The 11,252-nt window shown below is 32.7% G+C and overlaps 1 protein-coding gene across 6 annotated transcripts; it reads left to right on the forward strand.

The window, feature by feature from the left end:
- Positions 1–6,827: 6,827 nt before the first annotated feature.
- On the forward strand, positions 6,828–10,045 carry LOC142505359 (uncharacterized). Of its 6 annotated transcripts, none has more exons than XM_075618322.1 (7): positions 6,828–7,078; positions 7,363–7,451; positions 7,561–8,029; positions 8,201–8,315; positions 8,561–8,675; positions 8,852–9,634; positions 9,753–10,045. In XM_075618322.1, the coding sequence occupies exons 3-7, from the start codon at positions 7,915–7,917 to the stop codon at positions 9,975–9,977; spliced, it is 1,353 nt and encodes a 450-aa protein (XP_075474437.1). In that variant the 5' UTR covers positions 6,828–7,078; positions 7,363–7,451; positions 7,561–7,914; the 3' UTR covers positions 9,978–10,045. The 6 variants fall into 6 exon arrangements, with proteins under 6 accessions (XP_075474437.1, XP_075474433.1, XP_075474435.1 ...); XM_075618318.1 differs by having other exon boundaries at positions 7,876–8,029; XM_075618320.1 differs by having other exon boundaries at positions 7,888–8,029.
- The last annotated feature ends 1,207 nt before the right edge of the window (positions 10,046–11,252 follow it).

An 11,252-nucleotide genomic window follows, 5' to 3' on the forward strand; every position in this document is an offset into this window, starting at 1 on the left:
CGGATGTTGTTTTCTTAATGAAAACACAAGGGCATATTGAATTATTTATATATCCCTTTTTCATCAAGTGATCACTTACTCGATTATACCACATTCGACCAGATTGCTTTAACCCATATAATGATCTTTGTAATTTCACAGAATAACATTCTCTGGGTTTTGAACTCTGTGCTTCAGGCATCTTAAATCCTTCAGGGATTTTCATATATATATTACTATCAAGTGATCCATATAAGTAAGCTGTAACAACATCCATAAGACGCATTTCTAAATTTTCAGATACCGCCAAGCTAATCAAATACCGAAACGTAATTGCATCCATCACGGGAGAATACGTTTCTTCATAATCAATTCCAGGCCTTTGAGAAAAACTTTGTGCAACAAGTCGAGCTATTTCATTTTTTCTCATTTCGCTTTCGAATAAAAACCCATTTGTATCCAACAGGTTTTACACCTTCAGGTGTAAGGACTATAGGTCCAAAAACATTACGTTTATTTAGCGAATCCAATTCAACCTGGATGGCTTCTTTCCATTTTATCCAATCCTGCCGATTTTTACATTCACCAAAAGATTTTGATTCATGATCTTCATTATCATTTATGATGTCGATTGCCACATTATAAGAAAATATATCATCAATTTCTTCTATATCTTTTCGGTTCCATATTTTTTCAGTATTAATGTAATTGATAGAGATTTCATGATTCTCGTCAGTTTGTGGTTCTGACAGAATATTTTCATCATCATGTGGTTCTTCAGGAACACCATTCTCTATTTTGTGATCATCATGTGTTTCTTCAGGAACATCATTCTTTATTTTGTGATCATCGTGTTTCTCTATAAATTTTCTCTTTCGAGGATTTTTATCCTTGGAACCAACTGGCCTTCCACTGCTTCAGGCGTTTAATGACATCATGAGTATCTTCAATTTGTTTCTTTGGAATTTCAATTCGAGCAGGGGCATTTGCAGCATGTATATATGATTTAGTTACCCCTTTTGTGTCAGCAAATGCATCTGGTATTTGATTGGCTATTCTTTGCAAGTGTACAATTTGTTGTACATCTTTTTCACATTGTTTTGTTCTTGGATCCAGATGTAACAATGATGATACATGCCATGTAATTTCCTTTTCGGTATGTTTCTGTTCTCCCCTAACATTGAGAAGATTTCCTCATTAAAATGACAATAAGCAAAACGTGCTGTGAACACGTCGCCTGTCTGAGGTTCAAGATATCGAATGATTGATGGACTATCATAACCGATATAAATTCCAACCTTTCTTTGAGGTCCCATTTTCTTTCGTTGCGGTGGTGCAATAGGCACATACACCATACATCCAAATATTCTCAGATGAGAAATGTCTGGTTCTTTACCAAATGCAAGCTGCAATGGGGAGTATTTATGATATGCACTTGGTCTGATGCGAATTAATGAAGCAGCGTGTAAAATTGCATGTCCCCATATAGAAATAGGGAGCTTTGTTTTCATAATCATTGGTCTAGCAATCATTTGCAGACGTTTAATCAATGATTCAGCCAATCCATTCTGTGTATGTACATGAGCAACAGGATGCTCAACAATGATTCCCATAGACATACGATAATCATTGAAAGTTTGGGAAGTAAATTCACCAGCATTATCAAGTCTAATTTTCTTGATTGTATAATCGGGAAATTGATTCCTCAATTTTATTATTTGAGCAAGTAATCTTGCAAATGCAACATTTCGAGTTGACAATAAACATACATGTGACCATCTGCTGGAGGCATCAATCAATACCATAAAGTATCTGAATGGTCCACATGGTGGATGGATTGGTCCACAAATATCACCCTGAATACGTTCAAGAAACATTGGTGATTCAGTTTGGATTTTGGCTGGTGATGGTCTTATAATTAGTTTTCCAAGAGAACATGCTTTATATTGAAACTTATTATTCTGAAAGATCTTCTGGTCTTTCAGCGGATGACCATGTGTATTTTCTATAATTCTTCGCATCATTGTTGAACCAGGATGTCCCAATCGATCATGCCAATTGGTTAATATTGAAGAATTATCAACTACCATGTTTGATTCAATCGGACTTATATGTGTATAATGCAATCCAGTAGGGAGCATTGGTAGTTTTTCAATCACATATTTCTTTCCTGATTTATATGTGATATGACACATATATTTCTTATTCCCTTCATTCATTGTTTGAGTATCATACCCATGGGAATATATATCATTAAAACTCAACAAATTTCTTTTCGATTTTGGTGAATATAAAGCATCATTGATCAAAAATTTTGTACCATTAGGTAACAAAAATTGTGCTTTACCACATCCTTTAATCAAGTCTACAGGACCTGATATTGTATTCACCGTTGTTTTTGTTGGTTTTAGTTCCAAGAAATATCTTTTATCTCGGAGGATAGTGTGCGTTGTACCACTATCGGGTATGCAAACTTTAGCTTTGCTCATAGCATTTTCCATTTTTTGAACTTCAAAAAAATATGCAATGAAATAAAATTACTGGCAATATATATTTAAATATAACACATATCATAATTATACAATAAAACATTATATGGATACATGAAAAATAAATTATTGTACATTTATATTCTACCACTATATTGTTCATTTTCAGAGAAATCATTGAGAAAATCTGCAGCATCAATATTGTTCATTTCTATCCCACCAACATATTGATCATTTCCAGAGAAATCATTCATAAAATCATCAGCATCAAAATGAGTTGAATCACTCAAATGGTCACTGCGTTCAGTGAAGTTGGTCTCCTTTTCTTTCCTCTTTAATGATTTTTTATAAAGTTTACAAAGGTGTTCAGGGGCTCGACAAATTTTGGACCAATGTCCTGGAGTACCACATCTGAAACAGGAACTTTCATATCTTTTTGAGTGATTCTCATTAACACTTGTATTCTCATGATGCCTTTTCTGTGGATGGTTTGGGACGCTCTTTTGAGATGAATTATAAAAATAACTATCTCTATTGTTTTCAAAACCACGGCCTCGACCACGACCACGGCCAATTCCACGTCCACGTCCACGACCTCGACCTCGACCAAAACCTTGTCTTTGAATTTGATTTTGGTTTTCGGGTTTAAATTCATTTTTACTTACAGCATTTACTTCTGGAAATGCTGTTGATCCAGTGGGTCGGGACTGATGATTTCTCATTAATAGCTCGTTGTTTTTTTTCGCCACAAGAAGACAGGCGATGAGTTCAGAATATCTCGCAAATCCACGTACTCTATATTATTGTTGTAGAGTAATATTTGATGCATGAAACGTGGAAAATGTTTTTTCAAGCATTTCCGATTCTGTGACCTCATGTCCACAAAATTTTAGCTGCGAGATTATTCGATACATCGCTGAATTATAATCGCTGATTTTCTTAAAATCTTGGAATCTTAACATATTCCATTCATCACGGGCGGTCGGAAGTATAACTACCCTTATATGTTCAAATCTTTCTTTCAATCCTTTCCACAAAGCCATGAGATCTTTTTCAATAAAATATTCACATTTCAATCCCTCGTCGAGATGTCGACGCAAAAATATAATGACTTTTGCATTTTCTTGTGATGTCGATATGCCATTTTCTTTTATTGTCTCACTTAGACCCAATGACTCAAGATGCATTTCTACATCGAGAGTCCATGACATATAATTTTTTCCCGTGATGTCGAGCGCAACAAATTCGAGCTTTGTCAAATTTGACATGGTGGTACTAAAAAAAATTACGATGCATTTTATTAGTTAATGAATATTGCAATACAAAGTAATGGATAAACAACAAGTACAAGCATTTGTAAAAATAAAGAAAACACACGAGGAGGATATTCATAGATAAATAAAAGACTCGTGAGTTTGATAACCAAAATAATTAAAAATAACCTTGAGAAAGCCATCTTCTTTTTACTTCGAAAAATTTAATGAAGAATGATTTTTAGAGAAGAAGAGAAAGTTGGAGTGATTGAATGTGTTTATGAGATCATATTTATAGGGCAAAAACTAGCCGTTTTGTTACCGTTTATGACCGTTGGTGTACAAAAAATAAAGGTATGTATTTGTATAATTTTATGGTAATAATATGATGTATATAATATTAGACATGTTTAAATAATTATATATATCATATCATATTATTATAATGATGTGTCATAAGTTATTTTATTTAAAAATCTTGTAGGCTTTTATACTTGTCGTATCTGTTACCGGGAGTGTGAGATGTCGTCTTAACATCCTCCCAGGATTTATAACAAGTTTTTGAAAAAAATTATTTGTATTATTTCTAATAATAACATTATATTATATTAAATATATACACAATAAATAAATAACAGTAAAATAAATATTATTACTTTTGTTATCATTTTTCTTCTGTTTGGAGCTTGGAAAAGTATGAGGACTTTTAGAGCTTCGTGCTCATAACGTGTTGTGAAAAAGTAAAAATTTATGGTAAAAAGTAAAAATCTTAAACTCTTAAAATTTACCAAACTACACACTTTATAATATTTTTCTCTCTACTCAATTGTGATTTTCTTCACAAATGAGAGATCTATTTATAGGAAATCTTTACAAATAATCCAAAAATAAAATACATCATTACCTACATCATCACACACTAATTTTCAATATTTACAACTCTTATTTTCAACATTCAAATATTCAATACACACATTTTAAATATATTTTTCAACACTTTTCAAATTTTTGCTTTAGCTTACTGTTATAGACAAATAGTAGATAAATACCAACTTTATAATGGAATTTTGAAACTATGAATTCTTGTCCAAAGTTGGCCATGTTGAGGAGAATTGGGCACATGACATATGACTTTGCCCAAATTTCAAATTTATAATAATAAACTTCTTTTTTTTTTAATTAGTATTGTCTTATTTTTTTAAAAAAAATATGTGTTTAAATTGATTTATTCAGATTCAAATATTGTCTGTTTTGGGACTACATGTTTTTGTGAAAAATAAAAATAACAAGGGTGAAAAATCTTTAAAAACTGTGTAATTATGATCAAATATTTAACATTCCGCTATAATAATATTTGATTCAATCAACTCACATACAATATTATACCGTTTAGTCTGTAGGATAAGACATTGATCGATTATTTATCTTAATATTTGGCTCAAGTTTATAAATGATTAGTGTGATGAGTCATTATTTTAACCAAGTATATTGATTTATCATTTTTATATCATGAATATTTTATCATCTTATCCATGAACCAAGTGATATACATTATCAATTAAAATTAAACCTTGCGACTAAATTTTGGTGATTTTTGTAAAACTTTTTCATAATTTCAATTTTTTTTAAAAAAAATCGCTTAACTTCTTATTCCACATTTACTCTTTATATCCTTTTTTTTATCATTACATTTCAATTTCAAAAATTGAAATATTTTTTCTTGAAAAAATTGAGATCTTTTTTCTTTCAAGAAAAAAATCGATAACTTTAATTTTATTTAAATAAAAAACATATTTCTTACTCATTTTTTGCTATAGACCACAGACATCTCACGTGTCACGACCCACAAATTTAATTATTGTACATATTTGGCATGGATAAAAAGTCCCATAGACCAAAGTTGGCAAGTGCGTAAATAGTTTTACCTTTCGTTTAACAGTAATATCTTGTGAGATGGTCTCACGAATCTTTATCTGTGAGACGGGTCAAACATATCGATATTCACAATAAAAAGTAATATTTTTAGCATAAAAAATAATATTTTTTAATAGATGACCCAAATAAGAGATTCGGTTCACAAAATACGACCCGTGAGACCGTCTCACACAAATTTTTACTTTCATTTACAGACTATCATTTCAAATATTACTCTTCCCATGATTCCCATCTTCCTATGTATTCAAGTTTAATGTCAAATTTAAACGTTGTAGATACTCCAAATTTATAATGTGATTCAATCAATAAATCACATATCCGAATAATCTAAAACAATATTAGAGACTACTACCTCTGTCTCGGTTGTATATGTTGCGTTTTGTTTTTTGATTGATTGTCCCAAATATATACTTATGCTATATTTAACAATATTTTTGAACTCTTTTACTAATATACTCGTAATGAAAAACGTACTATATTTTTTTAAAAATGAATTAAATAGAGTTAAAATAAAAAGTTTATATATATTTTATTTTTTCAAAATTTTTTCTTAATTTGTGTGGAAAAAAGAAAATCTAATAATCGAGAGGAGAGGGACTACCACTATTTTGAAAATGAGGATACCACACTTATCTTGTATCCTTTTTACTTTTAAACATACATTGACAATGATTTAACATTAATTAAAACTATAATTTCTGCATTATGCAGACTTTCAAAACCTTAATCGTAAAATAAAAGAATATAAGTAAAAATAGATCTCTTGTGACACGGTATCACGAATCTTTATCTGTGAGACGGGTCAATTCTACCGATATTCAGAATAAAAAGTAATATTCTTAACATAAAAAATAATACTTTTTCATTGATGACTCAAATAAGATATCTGTCTCACAAAATACGACTCGTAAGACCGTCTCACATAAGTTTTTGCCGGTCTACAAAAACTTATAATATAATTAAAGAAAAACATATATAATTTAGGTTCGTCGAAAAAAAAAACATATATAATTTAGGAACTATATTATATTAAATGAATTCAAGATTTTTTTTTTCTTTTCAAGATTTTTTAAACATGGATGTGAGGGTGAACTGATTTTCAAATCTTCACTTGAATGGTTTTTTTTATTCTGAAAGGATGTATTTAAAACGGAGTGTCCCATTGCACAGAAGAATCAAGCAAGAGTCCACTGATTCATGAACTTCCTTCCCCTTTCTTTGTTTTTCTCACATTTCTCGCGTTCCTATCGCTGTCGACAGAGAGAAAAAAATCTAAATCATCTGAAAAATACAAAAAAAATCCAGTCTGTGAGAGCCAATATCCACCGTAAGACTACAAACTGAATAGCAATCCTCTTTCATTCTTGCAATCTCTCTGCATTTTTTACAATCCATAATCTGTCTGTTTCGATAGCAATGGCTGTAAGTGCTTAACATTGTCTGTGTTTGTTTTCGGACTTTCTTTTTATCTGTCTTGATGACTGTGGTGGGTGTTTCTTGGTTTGTGGAAACTTTTCTTAGGTGACCATCTGTGATAAAGTTGGAATCTTTGGATAGTTTAGATCGAAATGTCAAATGGGTTTGCGGCACTTGTGTTTGGTTTGAATTGTGTGGTAAATATTTGTGTTTCTTGTGAGAATGATCAGAAAATCTTAAATTTTTTTGTCAAAATTTTTTTCCCTGGATTTTGCTTCACTTATGCATAGCCATAGTTGTGTGGAAACGAAGGGAGCTTCTTACTCAACCAGCTCATCCAGATAGATTTGCAAGTGATCTGATACTGTGTTAAGTAATGGTAAGTTGATAGATTTTTTAAATGACAGCAATTTATAAAGGAGAATTAATTTTATCACTTTTTAAATTTTCCTTGGAATCAATCAATATACATTCGTGAAATGTTCAAGAGTTGGCTCACAAGCTTTCACAAGATCAGGTGAAAATTCGGGACGGGCTCAAATCGAATGAATAATGTTAGCGCACCTCATGGGATTACACTCATATTTACTCATATGTGATCTTATATGCAATTTTGTGTATGTTATTGACTAACTTTTGAATCTTTTTCTGTTGCTTTGTGTATTTAGTGAATGTGTATGTTATTGACTAACTTTTGAATCTTTTTCTGTTGCTTTGTGTATTTAGTGAATGGATTTGGTCAAAAGATAAGATAGTTGGGATGATTTGCATGTACTTTGATTTAATTTCTTTGGAAAATGTAGGCATCCGTACAGTTTAGGCCACAAAACAGAAATCTTGCGATGGTTATGAGGGAAGTGGATGAAAATCTGGCTATTTTTTTGGGAGTGCGGAACGTCGAAAAGGAGAGGAGTGAACATCTTATTAAGGACTCTGATGAACTTGATGACTCAGCTGGTACTCTGGTCTTGGTTTAATCCTAATTTTTGTCATAATTAGTAGATTTTTTTTTTCTGTGTTTGTCTCGTCATTATCAGTCACATTTCTTTTGTGTTGATTACTATGATTTGAGATCAAGATTTTGTGCTTAGATTTTTGTTCATGTGGTTTAAACTAACTTGTGTGCAGAGCAAAAGTCGGACGGCCCCGTTTTGGAATCAAACGGTTTAGAGCTCGAGATTGTTCAGAGTGCAGCCGATGAAAATTCCCACAATTTGGAGATTGATAAGAATGATTATGATTGGTAAAACTTTTACTTTCTCATCAAATTCCTCTGGCTTTCGCCTCATTTCTTGGGATTCTTGTCTTCTTGAATTGTCTTTCAATATCAAATCATGTTTTCAAGTTCTCAATTTGCATCTTACATAATGATGTCTTAGCATTTTTTCGAAGATGAATCTTAGATATTTATAAATATATTGTATTGCTCATATTAGCCTTATGGTGTCCTGTTTCTCGTGTCTGATGCTAACACTGAACCTCTCTCAGGCTTTATGGACAACCCGCTTCCACTTTACATCCTTCGGATGCGTTGGAAGTAAAAGATTCGGAGTCGAGTTTAACTGAAATTACAAATGGTGGAGGCATGGTACTGAAATCTGAGGCAAGTATTGAATGTGAGCTTTTTTTAACGTTTCTATATTGCAAACAGTTGGTTTGACATGATTCTAAGATTTCGTATCGATATTTTTCGTGCTTTATGGTGCTATAACGTTTTCTATTTGATGAAGTGGTCTGGACCCAAACAGTACTGACTGTGTTACTTCTGCAAATAAAAAGCCTTTATCATCAGGTGATCAAAGAAAGACCCGTAGAGCAACACCACCAAATAGAGGAAAATCAGCCCTGCCTGCAAAATCGAAGCCCTCTCGTGCTTCCACACCTACTTCCAAACCAACACTACTTTCTTCCAAGCCAACGTCTGCTAATTCGAGATCCTCTACTCCTGTAAGAACCACACCACGCTCTTCAATCCCGGTTGGCAGGCCATCTATGCCAGTCAGTTCAAAGCCTGCACCGAGGTCTACTGCACCTACATGCAAACCAGCCGCTGCATTGACCACTTCTGGTCTATCTGGTTCTGTGAGAAAAATGGGCTCCGTGACTATGAAAAATCTGAAAAATTTAGGATCGAACCCCTCAGAGATTCTCTCTTTGTCACATGATGACTCTGAAAATCCGAAAATTCTGATGCCGAAAAGGACAGTATCAGCGTCCAGGGGAAGGCCGAACGGACATGCTTCTAATTTGTCTCGTAATGGGAAACGAAGGCAAAACTCATGCTCTCCTGCTAAAATACGCACTCCAACTACTAATACTGCTCACAAAAATGGGAGCATGATACAATCAAGAAGTCGAGGACATAGCAACGGGGACGATGATGTGAATCCTGTATTGATAGGTTCGAAAATGGTTGAAAGAGTAGTAAACATGAGGAAACTAGCTCCACCCAAACAAGATGAACACTCATCTCATGATAACTCCAAGAAATCCTCCCATGATAATTCGGGCTTCGGTAGATCACTCTCGAAAAAGTCTCTAGACATGGCTATAAGGCATATGGTATGTTTACATTTAGCATAACGAATTCTCAATGAAATCCTAATCATTCGAAACTATCCCAAACAGAGTCTGCATAATTCTTTCTATTGGCTCACTGATGATCGGTTTCCATGGACAGGAAATCAGACGAACCATTCCCGACGACTTGCACACCTTAGCAACTCGTGTTTTATCTTCTGTCTCTGCTAAATATGCTTCAGCTGGTAATACAGAATCGCCTCTAACATCGAGCAGTGACAGTTTCAAGTCCAGCATATATAACAGTTCGCGCTTTCTTGATGGGAGTGAGACAGAGGACAATGTTTCCATTGATAGTAAACACTCAACAGCCTCAAGCCAGTAAATTTGGGAACTGCTGAAATATTAATATATGATTTATTAAAGAGTGAAAATATTGCATTTGGACATGTATTTTTTGGTGATCCTTTGCCGTATCAGAAGACATTAAAAAAACTAAAAAGAGAAGGCAAAAATTTCACCGGTTATATTAAATTAACATCAATTGTCTATGTTTTTAACAAAAATATTTATGGCTAAAACGAATTTGACGTTCTTTAAAATTTTCAAGTCAATACAATTTTTTTATAGCAATTTCTCACTCAATAAATGTTATCAATCGGAGAAAAAATCATCATACATTGATCAACTCTACCTTGTTAATTTTTTTGTTAATACATGATCTATTAGCAATATATGTTGGGACATCGTTTTCTCGCACCCAAGACGCAACGGAAGTTTAAAAATTTTGTTCTTGGGCGTCGTGTGTTCAAAATCATTCATAGGGCGTTTAGAATTATACTTTTGCGTTCTTAACGCTTGGACTCCAAACTATTCCGATGTTTAAGCGGAGATAGCCCTTCTTGTAAATTCCTACGAACGGGTCTTCAAATTTGATCGCCTAATTAGGTCCACGATCAGAAACTTTGTTCCTCGTTTGGATTGCACTAGAAATCACAAACAATTTGTGCGTTGAGACTGCAGCCTCTGAATTTTCAAAATTCGGAGACAGTGCAGCGACGGAAGTGCGGTGGTGGAAGGATACCAAAGGGCCGAAATTTCTTCACCAAAATTTGTGAGATGGCCGTGGGTCTCATGATTCTTAATCATGATTTTGTGCTAATTGATTATTAACCAATAATTAACAATTAATTATTGATTTTAATCAACAATTAAACAAATCAATTTGCTAAAATTCCTCCCCACAATTTTCTATGTGTTGGCCGTGACTTTCAAGGGAAAAAAGGAAGGAATTTTCTTGTGTTTAAAACGTGAAGAATAATTTTTCATCTAGTAATGAGCCCCAATGATGTATTTACAGAGTGAGACTCCTAATTTAATTAGGAGTTTCTTTCCCACAAGGACTCTAATAATTTCATTATATTTAAACTTTCATATAATTAATATATAATGTATTTATTAATATTTAATAATACATGATATAATAATATCATATACACATATTTTATATCACCATATAAAATATATATATGTATATGTATATTAAATTAAATAAAAATTATTTAATTCATAAACTAACTCATTGGTTAATTTAAATTTCTAGACTCTTCTAGAATATTTATGGAAATTTGTGCATTTTAGTAATCACCACCACTAGCAT

The sequence above is a fragment of the Primulina tabacum genome, chromosome 10 (assembly GCF_025594145.1).
Source record: "Primulina tabacum isolate GXHZ01 chromosome 10, ASM2559414v2, whole genome shotgun sequence".
Lineage (NCBI taxonomy): Eukaryota > Viridiplantae > Streptophyta > Magnoliopsida > Lamiales > Gesneriaceae > Primulina > Primulina tabacum.